Source organism: Lampetra fluviatilis, chromosome 32 (assembly GCF_964198595.1).
Source record: "Lampetra fluviatilis chromosome 32, kcLamFluv1.1, whole genome shotgun sequence".
In the NCBI taxonomy this organism is placed as follows: Eukaryota; Metazoa; Chordata; class Hyperoartia; order Petromyzontiformes; family Petromyzontidae; genus Lampetra; species Lampetra fluviatilis.
Window position 1 is genome coordinate 4,878,143 of NC_136306.1, and position 18,728 is coordinate 4,896,870.

General features: G+C 50.3%; 2 protein-coding genes across 5 annotated transcripts in view; one reads left to right on the forward strand and one right to left on the reverse strand.

The window, feature by feature from the left end:
* TAF3 (TATA-box binding protein associated factor 3) overlaps nucleotides 1–6,285 on the reverse strand; it is a 40,403-nt gene extending 34,118 nt beyond the window's left edge. The window contains exons 1-2 of one of the 2 annotated variants that reach the window (XM_078871360.1): nucleotides 6,194–6,285; nucleotides 360–477 (exon numbers count right to left, since the gene is read on the reverse strand). Coding sequence is in view for 1 of the 2 variants with exons in the window: in XM_078871359.1 (XP_078727485.1) it covers nucleotides 360–477; nucleotides 4,167–4,214 (166 nt within the window). In the remaining variant the exon portion in view is untranslated. Of the gene's footprint in view, nucleotides 1–359; nucleotides 478–4,166; nucleotides 4,405–6,193 lie in introns of those variants that run through there. The other variant, XM_078871359.1, reaches the window with a different exon arrangement.
* Nucleotides 6,286–6,373: 88 nt separating this feature from the next.
* On the forward strand, nucleotides 6,374–18,126 carry TIMMDC1 (translocase of inner mitochondrial membrane domain containing 1). Of its 3 annotated transcripts, none has more exons than XM_078871362.1 (9): nucleotides 6,374–6,607; nucleotides 9,085–9,201; nucleotides 11,181–11,514; nucleotides 12,507–12,666; nucleotides 13,032–13,120; nucleotides 13,919–13,986; nucleotides 14,574–14,652; nucleotides 16,750–16,860; nucleotides 17,487–18,126. In XM_078871362.1, exons 3-9 carry the CDS (start codon nucleotides 11,222–11,224, stop codon nucleotides 17,689–17,691), a joined length of 1,005 nt encoding a protein of 334 aa, XP_078727488.1. In that variant the 5' UTR covers nucleotides 6,374–6,607; nucleotides 9,085–9,201; nucleotides 11,181–11,221; the 3' UTR covers nucleotides 17,692–18,126. The 3 variants fall into 3 exon arrangements, with proteins under 3 accessions (XP_078727488.1, XP_078727490.1, XP_078727489.1); XM_078871364.1 differs by having other exon boundaries at nucleotides 9,085–9,197; nucleotides 11,204–11,514; XM_078871363.1 differs by having other exon boundaries at nucleotides 6,375–6,607; nucleotides 11,204–11,514.
* The last annotated feature ends 602 nt before the right edge of the window (nucleotides 18,127–18,728 follow it).

The window sequence follows — 18,728 nt, forward strand, 5'->3', positions numbered from 1 at the left end:
GTCCATGTGTGTGGTGCTCCGGATGCGTGTGGTGTCCCCTGGTATGCCCAGTGCCCCTCGGCGTGGACTGCTAAAAGGATATCCCTGTTGTGCAGTTCCCCTAGTGCAGGGGTCGGCAACCAAAATAACAAGAAGAGCCATTTCTTTCCAATTTGGTACAAAATTCAGTATTTCAAGAGCCGCAATGCATCTGAGTACATACTGTACATACGTACATATTGTCAAGAAGCAGCCCGTAAAGAGCCGCATGCGGCTCCGGAGCCGTAGGTTGCCGACCCCTGCCCTAGTGTGTGATGAGTGAATGTGATGTGCGCAGTAGTGAGCGTGCGTGCTGTCGTTGAGTGTGCGGCGCCTCTCACAGAGCTCGCTGTAGCGGTGGCAGCATCGCGCCAGCTGCTCCAGGTACCGCTGCAGGACGTCGGTGAGCACCTCCGAAGCGCAGACCTGAACGGCGTCCCAGCCCAGGCCCTGACAAACCTGCACCACAGCCACGGGCACTCACTCTTCACGGGGTCCATCGCGGTCACCATCGGAGTCACCATCGTCACATTCACTCTCACGATCACATCACCCAGGTCATGGGGCAGTGAAAAGACGAAATCAAGAATCATCCTGCGACAAGAAAACTGCAAGACCCTGGGGTGCATCAGCTAATCTGCTGCGAACTGCCATCTTATCACTGATCTACTCAGTGGCAGAGTTACTACGGTCCAGCCTGATCCAGGAGCTTGTACACAAATCTACGAGATGCACAATTCATTAATGCCACGCTCATCATAACTGGAACACTGAAACTGACACCAATCCCCTAGCTCCCTAGTCTGGCAAATGTTTTGGCACAAAATATTCGTATGTAAACTCAACAATTTACCTCGCCGCTGACTCTAGTATCAATCCCCAGTCTGGGATCCTAGAATCTAACGCAGATCTGGAAGAATGCTGACGAGCACAACAGAACAAAGTGGACGTCCAGAATGAACACCTCCTGGCTTTGACATTACAGTACTGCTCAAAGACACGGGTGTAACCATCAACCGCATCAGAACATCAATCGGCCAATGAGCACATGTCCTTCATAAACAGAAAATTGAAGACAACCCACGAAGAACTGTGGCCATGCAATCCAAACTAAGGTGCATAAAGTAAACCGCTAGTCTACACTCTTTCAACAGAGGAATAGCAAAACGACACAAACGCTTTCCTGAAGCCCTCTCATGGCTAGAAGACCTGCCATTTAGCTCCTGAACATAGGCTTGCCATATGCAAGAATAGAATAGACTTTTACATGCACCCGCTCTCATTTTCACACAGCCCTACCGCGAGTAGTGGCAAGGACACGCAGACCTTTACACACGTGTATGGTGCACATGTGTATATACCTCCCACAAATATCAACCCACACACGCCAATGTTCATGCCAGGCTAGGTGCACTGTGAGGCCAAAGCACGTGACGTATCGAAGTCATGGAACAGATTCAGGTATTATGGGATGACAGATGAGTGGCATGTGGCGTACATAATACATACAAACACACTATATTCCTAACCCTACAATGCACACATACACTGCAGTCACACACAACACATGTGCAAGCCATTTGTTCCCAACTATACACATACAACAAACCCACACACTAAATCCTGACTCGCACACATGCACACACACTCACAATGCATTATGTCACACACAGCACATCTGCCAGTCACGTGTCCTCAACAAGTTACACATACGCACACTATCCCTGAACCGCACACATGCGCACACTGTATTGTCACACACATCTGCAAGCCACTGGACAATCCGCAATGTCCAATCTTGAAGCCTGCCTTGATGCAATTTCATACTGGACTGACTCTAACTTTCTTCATTTAAATACTGCCAAAACTAAGCGCATTCAAATAGGGTAAACAAAGTCAGTTCTAAATTAAGTCTCCAAGTCAAGTGTGCATCTCTCACGTTGGACAAAAAAATAGGGGTGTTCAACCTCGGGGTTATTTTAGATGCTGAACTCCCATTCACCCACCACATTCTCCCGGGTCTGTGAGGCAGGCCTCTCTCCCTACCTCCGTCGGCTGCCGAGGCACAAATCCACGGCTCCATAACCTCTCTCGCATGGACTTTTACTGCAAATCGTTCCTCTGCGGTCTCACAAATTCCCTCATTTCCAGATCGCCGCTGCAAGGGGCTGCCGATCCGTACAGATGATCACGTCACTCGAGCACGATTACCAATCCCTCCACTGGCTTCCTGTAAACGTCTCGGATTCACTTAAAGGTTGTAAGTGGCTGTCTTTAAAAGTCTTTATGGACTTTCAATCTTGCCTTCTACCTCTTCCCGCTCATCTCACTCACCTCCTCGGCATGTTGTCTCCGCCCCAGCAATAAAGGCCACCTCCGTCTTAGAAAGCCCACAATCTTCGCTCCTTCTCGGCTGCTGCTCCCCTGTCTAGAACTCCCTTCCTCTTGAAAAATAAACTCCGTGCTGTTGACTCTCCTGCCCTTGTTTAAGTCAAGACTCAATACCCATTTGCTTTCATGTGCATACGGATACGGTGTTATATTTTTTCTCCCTGTTAAGCATTTGCAAATGCGGTTGCATTTAAACGCGACATGAAGGTAAATTGTATTGCATGGTCACAGACAACACATCTGATGTGCCTTGCAGACGCATGTACCAGCCCTAACCCGCACAACATGCATGCAAACTCACTCACTCTGCAGCACACACACACACACCTACCCCTTGTACCCAACTATACACACCTACAATATCCAGAGTCCAGTGACATGCACACATACACTCACTCTGCAGCATGCACACACACACACACCTACCACTTGTACCCAACTATACACACCTACAATATCCAGAGTCCACTGACATGCACACACTCACTCACTCTGCAGCATGCACACACACACACCTACCCCTTGTACCCAACTATACACACCTACAATATCCAGAGTCCACTGACATGCACACACACACTCACTCTGCAGCATGCACACACACACACCTACCCCTTGCACCCAACTATACACACCTACAATATCCAGAGTCCACTGACATGCACACACACACTCACTCTGCAGCATGCACACACACACACCTACCCCTTGTACCCAACTATACACACCTACAATATCCAGAGTCCACTGACATGCACACACACACTCACTCTGCAGCATGCACACACACACACCTACCCCTTGTACCCAACTATACACACCTACAATATCCAGAGTCCACTGACATGCACACACACACTCACTCTGCAGCATGCACACACACACACCTACCCCTTGTACCCAACTATACACACCTACAATATCCAGAGTCCACTGACATGCACACACACACTCACTCTGCAGCATGCACACACACACACCTACCCCTTGTACCCAACTATACACACCTACAATATCCAGAGTCCACTGACATGCACACACACACTCACTCTGCAGCATGCACACACACACACCTACCCCTTGTACCCAACTATACACACCTACAATATCCAGAGTCCACTGACATGCACACACACACACACAATCCGAATGCCACTTTCTCTCTCATACTGGAGGTCAGGGGAACCTTTTTTTCTGCCAAGGGCCATTTGGATATCTATAACAGCATTCGCGGGCCATACAAAATCATCAACTTAAAAATTACCCGGTTATATTTGGTCAAACATTTAATCAACTCGCCCCTAATGTGATGGGCTGGAACTGCTTCTCTTTGGCGAGGCGTGATGATGTCAGCTGCTATTGATGATGTTGCTACTGCAGTGTAGGTCAACACACAGCACCAGAACCAGCACACATGCACCCACCGGCGTTCGCCACTAAGGGGCGGGTGCCGTGCCAAGCTAGGTGCACTTTGAGGCCACGTGAAGCGTCGAGGCAGGTCACGGGACAGACCCAGGTGCCATCGGTCGACTTACTGAACTGACAAATGCATAAAACAAACACTGTGCTCCCCAAACATAACATTAGCCGCCCGACGCTCACCGCATTCACAACTCTGCAACGGGCACATCCACCAGTCCCCAACTCGTCGTAAACTCCACCAAAGCAAGCAACGGCAGCGAGAACAACAACAACAACCACCACCACCACCACAAGCGGAGTGAACAACTCCAAAAACACCACCACCACCACCTCACCTGAGCCACCACGACCCGAAGCACGGCGCGCGTGTATTTGTCGCTCATGGCTCAGCCCAAACCTTCACGCCTGGGGCGTGTTGGGGGACGGAAGCCGGGCGACGAGCACAGGGGGCTGACGACACGACGGAGGAGGAGGCCGCGGGCGGGCGGGAGATCGAGAGATCGAGAGAAGGGAGCGACGCAAACTATCCCGCGGCCTTCTCCGCGGCCTTGCCCGCCGCCTCCGCCTCGCTGCCGGGCAGGGGGCGGGGCTTCCGGGCAGGGGTGGGCGGGGCTCCGTGTCGGTGACGTCATCGCCGCGCGACCGAATGTGCGCGCGCGCGAGACGCGGCCACGTTGCGTGGGGGAGCACGTGTCACTTGCATCGGCAAGCCGGGAATTGTTCGCTTTGATTCAAACTTAATTTGGAGCTTTCGTGACTGCAGGAATTATTCTTTGGTTCTTTCGGTAAAGTCACGTATAAAGATAAAATAATAAATACTAGCATACGACGTTTCGATTGCAACACAAGCAATCGTCATCAGGTATAAATTAAATAGAAACACAAATCTAGTATACTTAAAAATGTAATGTAATACAACAGAGAGTCGATTTACTCACCCGAAGAGGGTGAATCCGATGAGCTATAAAGCTCTTTTATTTTCACAGGTGTCCAGTAAAGGGAGAGAGGGGGGGGCGCATAGAACGTTACAGCAAATACAAAAAAACACAATGGGAATGCAAAGTATAGGAAAGTGTAAAGAAATCACTTTTAAAAACAATTTTGCAAATAAAACGACACTATTAATAGATTTGTATATTACCAGGTAAAGATCACTGAGCTATTAGCTTCTTTTTCAGGAGCGTCCTGTTCAGAAATAATATGTCAACAAAGTGGTTTATGTGGAAATGTAGAGCAGAAAAATAACACAGACGCACGTGACCCCCATTTCACAAGGTTTATTTAAAACAGAAATGAATCTGCACACAAGACATGGACCAGCCAACCCCTGGACTGTAGGTGCGGTCAATTTAACAAGTGACGTCTCATTCACCCGTTTGTCTCCCCACATAGATAAATACAAAATAAGCGAGAGTCTTGAACACCACAACCACAACCTCACCGGGGTCACCACGGCCTACAACAGCAAGCAGCAACATTTAGACAACTCACGAATACAGGAGTAGCTCAAAAGTCGCCGTCGGGAATATGAAATAGCCTTTGTTTGCGATGCCAAGCAGCGTGGACTTAGGGTAACTGAAGGCACGTCAAATATATACCCAACAAAATGTGTTCGTCCAAATATAACCACAGGTGTCAACTCCTTATTTACAGACCAATTCAGACCGTACTGGTCACCCCGTGCCCTTATAAATCGCAACGTTCACCCCACAAAGTCCCATCACGAGGGAGAAACACAAACAAATAGAGAGAAAGTGTTAGAAAAACATTGTGCCCGTATTGAAACGGCTGAACGCCGACCTGAAAACTCAATTTCCCTGGACAACGATCCCCTGTGAAAGCCTTCACAAGGCTGTAGGGGCAAGTGCCCTTAGCGACCTATGAAGGCCGGCACGGCTCCAGAGGGTGGGCAACAACCACGCCCGGCCGCCTTTGTCTCCCCAGTGGTGATGTTTACACATCGCACCAGGTACTCATTTGAGGCTGAGTCGACCTAAGGGAAGGCCCAGGACCGGTTCAAATAATCGTCACCGGTGTTAGCCGTGAGCGGGAACCTGAACCCGTGTCGCCAGGTTCGTAGTGCAGCGCGCTAACCGCTACACCACCGCTCCCCACACGCACATACACACAGAGACACAGAGACTCACACAGACCCAGACTCGCACAGAGATACACACACACAGAGACACACGCGCACACACAGACACACGCACACACACAGACACGCACAGACACACGCAACAAACACACACAGACACGCACACACAGACAGACACACGCACAAACACGCGCACGCACACACACAGACACACAAACACAGACAAACACACAGACACACAAACACACAGACACACGCACGCACCCTTAGTAAGGTGGCGGCCGCGTGGCCTCACCCCACGTGGTGGTGGTGGGAGCCGCCGCGCGTGTCCCGTGTCCTCTGCACTCGAACCCCGGCTTCGCGAACGCCTCCACTCCCCATCGCGTTGACACCCCCCCCCCTCGCTCACGGCTTCGATTGGCATTTAAACATTTTTGACAGTCATCGACCTCGGCGGTGTGCCGAGCGAGCTGACGAGCTCGTCCAGCCACCCACCAAAGGCGACCCCCTCCTCCTCCTCCACATGTCTCGGCTGTGGTCTGAAGCAGCAGGGTAAAGGTGAAGCCGTGCAATTTCCTACTCGCGCCTGTGCTGTCGGAAGGAGCTCTACCGGAACAAGGCTTCATATTTGGCCTGCTCGTCCACCGCTCGGCACAGCACACTACGTCGCTGAAGAAGGTATGGAGCTACTCGTTGCACCCCAACACGCGCGCCCTGCCGATCGACACATTCGGTGTTTCCCCATTCGTGTTGTATCGCTGGCGACCTCTAAATTGCAAAGTGCCAGCGTTCTACCCCGTTCCACACCACTGATGTGTCAACAATGACAGCCGTTGTCAATCCACATGGGGGGTTGTGTTGACCATACTTCGCCATGCTGGTCAGTGTGGGTTGGTGAAAGTTAGGGGGCGAGGTGGATGTGGGGGAAGACCCTGGACCGGTTCAGGTGTTACTCAGTTTAACACGTGGGAGGCTTTCGCGACCAATATTATTCATAATCAACGTTTTTGGGTTAGATCGCGTTATTTATAAATGTGTCGTAACCCTCCACCACCCGACACGGCCAATCAGCAAAAAAAAGTGTCAAGTTGACAAAAGACAAATAGTTCACTGCTTTAGCCCACCGGTGTGTTGAAGCGTGAAACCACCAGAGGTGGGACAAAGTCATTGTTATGCAAGTCCAAGTCGAGTCGCAAGTCATCAAATTCATGACTCGAGTCTGACTCGAGTCCAAGTCACATGACTCGAGTCCACATCTCATAGGTGGGACAAAGTCATTGTTATGCAAGTCCAAGTCGAGTCGCAAGTCATCAAATTCATGACTCGAGTCTGACTCGAGTCCAAGTCACATGACTCGAGTCCACACCTCTGGAAACCACAACATTTACAATTTTTGAGTAGCACGACGTTTCGCTGGTAATTGCATCCAGCATCATCGGGCAATCAATTCGCCAGAATGGTGAGGCTCTGTTGTTATTGTCCACCAATGTTCATCGTGGCTCGGAATCGAACGCAGGTGGTCTGGGCTCCAAGCCCAGTGTGCTAATCACTGTGCCACCGCTCCACCAGAGCCGCAGAAGTCCAGGTTTCATGCATTCGGGCACGGCTCCCTCTGCTGATGCAACCGGTTGCTTCAACGGACTTGACTTGGGTAACACTCGTGGGTTCCATTCCTGACTCGGCGAGATGTTAACTACCTCGCTTGCTATACAGGAGGTCGTGGGTTCGATCCCAAACCTGACACCTGCTGTATATTTGGAGTTTGCATGTCTCTCTCCACGTGGTCGCATGGATTTTTCTCCGGGTCCTCCGGTTTTTCTATTTGTTGATATGCGTTTAGAGTATTCGGCTGCTAGACATTTCCACATGATAAGCCACTTCGTTGAGCTATCATTTGTGACCAGGTCAATTATGAAAAAGAGCTATATAGCTAAGTGGGCTTTACCTGGTATAAAAAAAAATGTAGTCTTGTTTTTTTCAGCAGTTTTTCCCCACGCCTGTTCAGCAGAGTGCATGGAATTTGTATGTTCTTTCCCCTGTTCAGCATGGGTTTCCTCCGAATTCTCAATTTTCCTACCATAGCTTTATTTAAACATAACATACTGTAACTAGTATTGGCCAAACCATCTGAATGTGGAAAATGTTACCTTCAAAGTGACTCAATTTGGATGACAGCAACATTGCCCCCCAAACTGCAATAAAACTTGGCAAGACTCTCCTGAAAAAGAGCCATGAGACTCAGTGAGGCTTTCCTGGGTAAACAAGTGAAATAATAATTTGTAAAAATCCTTTCGCAAGTGCAGCGCAGCTGTTGGTATCTTGCAGCAAAGGGCATGTTTGTGTTTTTTGCAAAACGAGGTGGTTTACCACAAATGGTACTATACTCCAGTTTAGAGTTTACAGTAAAACCTTGGATTGCGAGTAACTTGGTCTGCGAGTGTTTTGCAAGACGAGCAATTTTTTTAAATAAATATTAATTTGATAAACGAGCGAGGTCTTGCAATACGAGTAGTACGCGTATACGCTTTGTCTTTCGAGTGGCACGTGATCACAACTGTTATACGAGTGCTTTGATATACGAGTGCTTTGGATTACAAACACGTTTCCGGAACGAATTATGCTCGCAATCCAAGGTTTTACTGTATTTTGTTTAGCCAGGAGACAACTCAAGGAGAATAGGATGAGTCTCATTTGCAAGAGTCTGCCAGTAGGAGGCGATGATTGCTGTGTAGAGTCCAAATTGAGTAATTTGAAAGTAATATTCGAATCTGGCACACAATGACCGACTCTGGAAATTAAATGAAGTGGGGGGTGGGAGGGTGGAGCGGTGGTGTAGCGATCAGCTCACCGCGCTGTGAATCCAGCAACTTTAGTTCGATTCCACACCCACCACGACTGACAGTGAGATCTGAACCGGTTCTGGGAAACCTCTCGCCTGCTCTCTGTGCAACCAACCTGAATTTATTCCCTAACAATATAACAGTTGACAAAATCAATTGTATTGTACTTCCGCCATCAATGCTACCTACCTTTAACCCACACTGACCCGCGTGGTGAAGTATGGTTAAACACCCCATATGTAACAGCCGCTCATTTGTTGTTTTGTGTTGTTGAGTGTTTAACACGTGTGTCTGAAACTTGTGGCCATGATGCAGGATTGCGTGACCCTCCGTTCCACCTGTGTGCGTTAAGAGGTGGACGTCAACTCGACTCGGGTGACAACCTTCACCCACCAACTCGCCTGGCCATGTCACCGCCAGACCTATAGGCAGGTAATGATCCTCCACCTTTCATCCCCTCCCCTCCCGTGATAATAATTTCAACTCGTAACACGGCACCTCTGCACGGTATTCGTTCGCTCTCAAAGAGAGAGAGAGAACGACTCAGAGGCTCAAGGAGGAGCCACAGACGAGCGGGAAAGGTGTGAGCCGGCGTTACCAACAATTTCCCAAGCTCTGCAGTCCTCTATATATGAAGGTGCTCTCAGCCCAATGAATTTGTGTTTACATGTGGAAGGAAACCGAAGTACCTGGAGAAAACCCACACGTGTGATGGGGAAACACTATCCCATACAGATGGGGCAGATGGATTTCAGATTTTTGGTGTGCCGGCCTTCTCACTCTATCTCTCTGGCCTCTCCATATACGTGCAATGAAAAAGGGGTATTGCCCGAAACGTCACCTGTTGTATATATTTATTTTTAATAGCCACACTTGGAGGTAATGATGAACGTGATGAGTTTTTGTGTGTTATTTTTATGAACTGTCAATATATTCTTGGATCTTTCGGTAAAGTCACGTAGAAAGGAACTAATAAAATGATAAAAATAAAACATAAAATTCTCACGACGTTTCGGCCACAACACAAGCAGCCGTCCTCAGGTGAAAAACAGAGCTGTCGGATAGACAGCGTCCTAATGAACACTGCTACGCTTGGCAGCGTATTTTAAGCTGGGTGGGAGGAGCAGAGAGCCTTGACAAAGGAGTTTACATATCAACAGAGGAATTTAGCATATTGACGCTAAAGAAATGCTTCTACCCTACTGCCATACAATAAATCGATGTGAAAAAACTAGGTATAAACTACATCAATATTATCAATGTACTCAATATACTCTTCAATAAGCTGAGCTATTGATTATATTGATGTAGTTTATATTTTAGTTTTTATCGGTTCACTATATGGTAGTCATTATATAGTGTAGTGTATACCCAGTGACTTAATGTTAATAGCTCAGCTTATTGGAGACTATATTGAGTACATTGATTATATTGATGTAGTTTATACCTTGTTATTTCACATCGGTTTATTGTATGGCAGTAGGGTAGAAGCATTTCTTTAGCGTCAATATGCTAAATTCCTCTGTTGATATGTAAACTCCTTTGTCAAGGCTCTCTGCTCCTCCCACCCAGCTTAAAATACGCTGCCAAGCTCAGCAGTGTTCATTAGGACGCTGTCTTTCCTACAGCTCTGTTCTTCACCTGAGGACGGCTGCTTGTGTTGTGGCCGAAACGTCGTGAGAATTTTATTATGTTTTATTTTTATTATTTTATTAGTTCTCTTCTACGTGACTTTACCGAAAGATCCAAGAAGATGAATCCCTGCAGTCACGAAGCTTTAAATCGAAACTGTCAATATGTCGGCTCCAATCTGACCCAGGTCACTATTGCAAATGAGACCATTCTGGTCTTTTGAGTTCTCATCTCGTGTAATTAAAAAACTACATTTGTTGTAGTAATAGTTTTTTACCCTTTTATCTGGCAACAAAACTGACACCTTTTTACAAGGGATCATGTTTGCATTAACCACAACACTTGCGGTCAAAATGCAAACAAAAAGACAACTCTGATAATGTATGCACTGTCCTTGAAATTGATTGGTCCACACCCGAGACAGCTTTTCTTAGAGCCTAGTCTCCCGTGGTGTTGGAGCAGATGACGCCAAAAGGCGCACCGAGCCACCTGTTCATCTTCCCGTCTCTCAGTGTGATTCCAAGCGTGCACATCTTCACTTTTGCGTTTGCAGTACATTGTAGACAGTCTGTTCTCACAAATACAATTCAATTCTTGTTTTGTAAGGCATTTGTAGAAACCAACTGGCTCCAAAGCTGTTTCACATTGTAGCCATTCCACAGCATCCAGGGTCGTAGCTGAGTGGGGTCCACTTGTTCCAGCAGAATGTGCATGCATTGGGTGGGCAGTCAAAAGTGATATACAATTTAATACATGTGTATAAATATTCACCTACGCAGTGGCCACCACTCCACCTATGCAGTAACCACCACTCCTCACGATGGACGCCGCATCTCAGCAGACAAGAACGGGGGTGGCGGCGCCTGGAGACCGAGGAGATGGAGGAAAAAGAAGTGGAGGAGGAGGAGGGGACGAGAGGCATGCGCTGCTCTCCCGTGCCACCGTAACGTGGTTGGCGAGGAGCTTGCGGATACCGCTGCCGGCCGTCGTGTTTGCCCAATCGCCCGAGGGCCCTGTCACCACCCCCTGTGCCACCGGAGCCTCCGGCGAGACGGGGCCGGCGGAGGAGGAGGAGACGGGATGGGACCGAGTGCGAGACGTCTTCCATGCGCAGTGAGTGCCGGTGTTTTCCCTTCCCCCCCCTCCCCCACCGCTACTCCCTAGCGATGGCTCTCGCTGTTGAGTTAAAGGTAGTGGTAGCGACTGGGCCTGTTGGCCAATGGGTACTTGGGTTTCTCAGAGGGTGAGAACGTCGATGTTATGCTTCTTTAAAAATGTTCCCGGGTTACTCGTACTTTGCCTGGGAAAAAGGTCCCTCAATGTTGAGTTTGGAGGAACCCTGTTGCAGCGCCATGTCTGAAAGCGTGGTTGTGTGGCCTGCCTGGAGAGGAGGGCCGTTGTGGTGGCTCCAGTTGTTGCTGCTCCTCTGGACACCGGGTGATCGTTGATCGACGTTCGGTCGCCGGGTTGACGGTGGCGTTAGTCGTGATTTCTCACTTGACAGCGTGGGGCGCGTGAAGGCTGCCAACTTCCACTCTAAGGCAGTGGTGCAGTTCATCGAGTGTGCACGCCGTGCAGCTGCACCGGGATCCATGGGCCAGAGTGGCGGACCCATACGCCGAGCCATGGAGAGTTGGGGGGCACTGGACAGGGTGGGTCCGATTTGATTCCTTGCACCAGCGGTCAAAGGGACGCGAATTGGCCAGGAGATGGCAGCACAGCAATCTTGCGCCATGGTCGTCCTTGGAAAAGAGCTGTTCAGCTCCCGGGCCCTCACCAGTTGAGAGAATAAAGTGTGTGAGTGAGGGACTGATCGAATGAGTGGGCGATCAGGTGAATAAATGTGTGAGCAATCAGATGAGTGAGTGAGTGAGCGATCGAATAAACAAGTAAGTGGATGACTGAGTGAGCGAACGAGTGAGTTAATGAGTGAGCGATGGGATGATGAGCGAGTGAACAATCGAATGAGCAAGCAAGTGAGCGATCTGGGGAGGTGAGAAATCTCTTGGAGCGAGTGAGAACGTTGATCGAGTCAGCGATCGTGTGAGTGAGTGAGCGATGGGGTGAGCGTGTGAGCCAAGTGGGTGATCGCGTGCGGGACGCAGGTACCCGTACCCGCAGGAGCTGGGATTGCTGATGGTGGGCACCACCGTGGGTCTGATCGGCGGCTTCGTGGGGAGCGGGGTCCCGGCGGCCCAACTCGCACGCGAGCGCTTCATGGAGCGCAGATACGGCGAGGTCTACTCGCACCGCATCGAGGCCGTGGTGCGTTCACTCCCTCGCTGGCTCGCTCACACTCGCTCCCACGCTCGCACCTTCCCTACTAGGCACTGGCGCGCGCAGCCACTCGTGCACTGCCCGCTGCACGGTCACTCGCTCACGCACCCATTCAGACGCTCACTCTCACTGTCACACGCTCCCCGTAGGCATGCTTATTCTATTACGCGCTCGCACTCACTCGCTCATTGAGACAATCCCACTGGCACGCTCACTGGCACGCTCACTCACATTCCCGCACACTCACCGCATGTCGCCCCTGTTTCGCATCTTTTATTTGACCCTTCTTCAAACTCTTCCTCGCCCCCCCGTCTCACCGCCTGCCTCACCCACCGTGCCGCCTCTTCCCCCAGCGCGCCGTTCACAACGTGGCAATCAAAGCGTTCATCCGTGCAGGTGTCCCCATGGCGCTGAGGGTCGGCTTCTTCATGACCATCTTCAAGTGAGTTCACGGAGTCGCGAAGTCGCGAAGTCGAGTTTCGATCAACTGTTGCAGAGAAACACAGCTTGCGTTATGGGATTACCGCGATGGTTTGGCGCCGAGAAGGCAGCAGCCACGTGGTGAGTCGGCGCCAACAATTTCCCAAGCTCTGCGGTCCTCTGTATGTTCAGGTGTTATATCTGGGAGGAAAACGGAGCACCTGAAGAAACCCCGCGCTTGCGAGGAGAGAACCCTCTATTCAATACAGAAGGCACAGGGGGCGCCACGGTGGCGAGATGTTAACTACCTCGCCTGGAATACAGGAGGTCGTTGGTTTCATCCCGACCCTGACGCCTGCTGTATATTTGGAGTTTGCGTGTTCTTCCCCTGGTCGTGTGGATTTTTCTCCCGGTCCTTCGGCTTTTCCCACCACATTTTGAAACATGCGTTTAGAGTATTTGGCTCTGTACAAATTTCCAGATGACAAGCCACTTTGTTGAGCTATCTTTTGTGGCCAGGTCGCTTCTGAAAGAAAGATCTGTATCGCTTAGTGAGCCTTACCTGGTGAAATACAAAGTTTAGTTTAGGTCAAAATAGGTGGATTTCACATTTTCCTCTACTGCCTTCTCCTGGCGAGCCAGGGTATGGTCACCTTATCCACGTGCACAGGAAGGAAGTTTCACAACATTTGTGCGGAGACCCACCAACCCTCGCCGGCAGCAGTGTTGGTGGATCACGGCAGCCAGGTGCATAGCCAACACCGTCCATCATCGCTCACCTCCCGCTCTCTCCGTCCCTCCGTCCATCCGTCTGTTGCAGTGGCATTGGAATCGGCCTCGGCGCTTACCGAGGAAAAGGCACCGTGGGGAATTACATCACGGGCGGAGGTGAGCCCCCCCCCCCTCCCCCCGCAATTACTGTTGAGACTGATGCTTAATAGGGGTCACCAATGGTCGACATTCCTTCTAAAATAAATATTAGGGGGCGCCCAAGTGCACAGAGGCCAAAACGCTGAGTTGGCAGCGTTGAGAACTTAGATTCGAATCTGGGTTTCAGTCGCCATAATTAAACCGGGGTTCTCGAGTGTCGTGAGCGATGCACGTTCCTCACTGTGGCAAGGTACCAGGTGGAGAAACTGCTGCCCCCTCCTATCATGTGTACCAGGTCACATCTCGGACGTAGCTCTGTGACATCTGCTTCCCATGGGCCCCTTTCTAACACGAGGGGTTGCACTGACAGATCCGAATGGAGACCTCATCACGTGACGCTGCTGGCGCAATCGGGATACAAAACAACAAGTTAATTAAAAAAATTGCCGACATCTCGTTCTAACGTCAGCGATGTAACCGATCACCGCACGCAAGCGCGGCGGCGGATTCGCTGCAGAGTTTGAGTGTGCATAACTAACGGCCGCGAGAAAAGAGAGACGAGAGAGAGAGAGAGCGTGCATGCGTGCATCTTCGTGTACCCGCAGCACTCGCCGGAGGCATCATGCGTCTGTCCCTCGGACCCCGGGGTTTTGTGGGAGGAGCCTTCATCGGATCCGTGCTGGGGTAAGATCTCTGTGCAAGGGTGTTGTGTCGTTGAAACGCTCGTCTTGCTAGGTGACGAGCGAAACACGCGGGAATCAAACATAACAACTGGGTACAACGTGCCGAAGGATTACCAACCCGCGATGCGAGAGAGGTCACCGTCCTTGGGGGCGTACTGCATGATGACGACGACGATGATGACCGGGGTATGACATAGCCGCCGTTGATTTCCCCTGCATCGTTTAATGTACAATCGAGGCAAACGCATGCATGCGGCATGGACCGTGTAATAGTTTGGAAGCCGACGGAAGGGTGGATGGGTAGCTGTCTGGGAAAAACGTGTTTGAAGATTGCTCAGGTTTGTGTCTCTTTTAAGTGTTGGGCTGAGGCTGTCATCGATTCGTTCGTTTTATAATTGGGAAAGTTCCGAATAGCAACACAACTTTATACAAACAAAAGTTTGTTCATAATTGGATCTTCTTTATGAGAGTTGTAGTGCCGGACCCCGGGCACAGACGTACGGACAAAGGAGATGATTTTAAGCAAAGAGATAATGCATTACTATAAACGCTTTCATTCTTAATTCTAGATTTGAAGCTTTCGTGACTGCAAGGATTCATACTCTTAGGTTTTTTCCGGTAAAGTCACGTAGGTAAAAAATAAAATTAAAATTAATAAAAGTAAAATAAAAAATCACGACGTTTCGGAGGCAACACAAGCTTCCGTCTTCAGGTGGAACAGTCACAGCACGATTGCTGTATCAAGTAAAGTCTCTCTCTTTAAACTCTTTACTTGATACAGCAATCGTGCTGTGACGGTTCCACCTGAAGACGAAAGCTTGTGTTGCCTCCGAAACGTCGCGATTTTTTATTTTAGCTTTCATTCTTCTTTGTAAAGCATTCAATTTAAGCGGCACAATGGTTGTTATGGCACATTGAATCCCAGCGAGTCGGATTCGATTCCTGGCCATGGCTCATGTCAGTAGCGAGTGATACCCGAACCGGTCCGCGATGCACCACCCCTCCTTTTTATCAACCCGCTCTGACCACGGTGGCGAAGTACGGTCAGACAACCTCAAGCAACCCCGATGACCAAGGTGGCGAAGTACGGTCAGACAACCTCAAACAACCCCGTTGACCACGGTGGTGAAGTACGGTCAGACAACCTCAAGCAACCCCGATGACCAAGGTGGCGAAGTACGGTCAGACAACCTCAAACAACCCCGATGACCAACCAGTTGGACAGACAGATAACGAGGGAGGTTGGGGGATGATTGATTGGGCCCCGAGAGCAATTCTGACTATTGGCGGCAGCGGTGTCGTTCCCGACACCCAGGCCTTCATTTCGGCTGGTTCAGGCAACACGGAAAATATTTCCGCACCCGGGCACACCGCATAGAGTACACCTCTCGCCATGACCGTGGCTGCTACTAAGTCACGTGCCACCTAGCGACCCAGACAATATCTGTTGGGAAATGAATGAGCGCCACGGTAACGAGATGTTAACTATCGATTTAAAGCTTTCGTGACTGCAGGGATTCATCTTCTTGGTTCTTTCGGTAAAGTCACGTAGAAGGGAAATAATAAAATAAAAAATAAAAAAAACATAATAAAATCATTCTTATTTTATTATGCTTTATTTTTATTATTTTATGATTTTCCTTCTACGTGACTTTTCCGAAAGAACCAAGAAGAGGAGATGTTAACTATCTTGCCTGGTATAGAGGAGGTTGTAGGTTCGATCCTGACCCTGACGCATTTTCTCAAGGTTTATCTGGGATTGTTTGGATGTATGTTTGGAGTTTGCGTGTCTCTCTCACCGTGGTCGTGTGGATCTTTTTCTGGGTCCTCCGGTTTTTCCCTCCACACTTAGCAACATGTGTTTAGAGTATTTTGCTGCGATACATTTCCACACGACAAGCCACTACGTTGAACTGTCATTTGTGGCCAGGTCGCATTCTGAAAAAAGAGCTGTATAGCTCAGTGGGCCTTACCTGGTAGAATAGAAACAGTTTTGAACAGAAACAGTTTTGAACCCGGGGCCCCAACCGTACACGGTGTTTTCCGCGCATGCCTGTGATGACGAATGGGCCTCCCCTCCTCCTCCCCCCCACTGCAGACTGCCGGTTGGCGTGCTGATGCGCGCGTCCCAGTGGCTGAGCAGCGAGACGCCGCAGGAGAAGCGTCTCCGCCTGCGCAGAGAGAAGCGGGAGAGGGTGGAGCGTGACAGGTGAAGGACGCGCGTGCCGCTAGCAGCTTGCGATGGCGTGCGTGTGTTTGGGGAGCGGTGGTGCAGCGGTTAGCGCGCCGCGCTACAAATCCGGCGACTCAAATTCGATTCCCGTTCACAGCCGACACCGGTGATTATCTCAACCGGTCCTGGGCCTCCCCTAGGTTAACTCAGCCACAAATTAGTACCTGGTACGGTGTGTAAACATCGACGCTCGGAACACAAACGCAGCTCTTCGTGATGCTGGCCGCCCACCTCGTGTGACGTCTTGGCCTTCATATGTGCTGTCCATTAACAGCCCTTGCCCCAACAGTCTGTATAGGCTATATGGGAGATCTTTGTGTCATTCCTCGTGTGTGCGAGTCCCGACTGATGCTTGCTTACTCACTCACTTGCCCACGCACTCAGCGCTCACTCGCACAAAATGCATTCACTTGCACAATCGTGCACTCGCTCGCTCACCGACTCAGCACTCACGCGCTCAGTCGCTCAGACAGAGTCGAGTTAATCGTTATATACCCGGTAACAACCACCGTTTCAAAAGCAAAGTATACAATGGAAGCGCGAACAATTCCCCAGCGTTACCTCTCTCTCTCATCTCTCTCGTCTCTTCCGTCGCCGTGCAGGGATGAGCGACAGTGGGCGACGGAGAAGCTGCTCACCTTCATGGAGAGCAGTGTCACGGGCGAGGATGACTTGCACCAGATCAACGAGATCCTCGCTCGCCCGCCAAACCCCGGCGCGCCGGTGGCACGAGCGGAGACGGTGCACGAGGAGGGACGGGCACGGGAAAACCTGGAGAGAGAAATGCCTTCGTGCACGAGCACATAGACAAAGATTCCACCTATAGCCTTTCACAGGCCGTCGTGGCGAGCGCTGCTAACGAGCACTTATTGAGGCCGGCACAGCGAACAAGGTGGTGGTCTGGCCAGAGCCACACATGCCTGGCCATCACTGGGGTGTTCTACACTCCGCAGCACCAGGTGGGGGAAGGGGGGTTAGAGGGGTAGGCCCAGGACCGGTTCAGATATCCGTCACCGACGGTGCCCGCGAGCGGGAAATCGAACTCGGGAATCGGCGCTTTCGTAGCGCGCGGCGCGGCCAAACCACTGTGATTGGGAGCGAACTTTGACCTTGACGTAGACACTGGTACCGCAAGCTGGCGGAAGCGGTGATGAGTGACACCGGCAATGAACCGCCGCTCCTCCGTGGGAACTCGCTCGTAGCGAATTGCACGCCGAACCCCATGGGGGTGCGGGGTGGGATGTGGGGGGGAAGGGGTGGAGTGGGGAGTATTGACCCTACTCTGCTGAGTAAATATAAACGAGTTTAATTTCATGTGAATGCGTTCTAAGCGAATAAAGCTTACTCAACTTTGCAGCCACCATCTGAAAGTGCTGTCTGTCTGCCTGACTGTGTCTTGCGTTAAGGTTTATATTGTAGTCGGTGTTTTGTGTCAGCCGGAACAGTCTGGAAAGCTGTTCCGGGAATTATTTTGCCACGCTACATCATCTCTCGCCTTGGGTTGTTCCCTCATTGTTCCATATTTCCTAGAATTATTGTAAGTATAGGGCACAATAATATAGCATTATTATGGATATGCATATCGTGTACTCTAGTGGTAGTGCCTTATGCCGATGCTCCCTATTTTAATGGCAGTCTCGCAGCGTTGCGTCAACTATCGATTGAGAAAGTCACTAATGAGGTTATCATGGGTGGGAGCGGTGGCACGGTGTTTAGCGCACTCCCTCCGCTGGCGCTGTGTAGTGCGGTGTAGTGCGCTGCTAACCACTGTTCTGCACTACACTATTAACCCACAAACCTGAGTTCGATTCCTGACCACGGCTAACAGCGGGGCGATTAAGTGC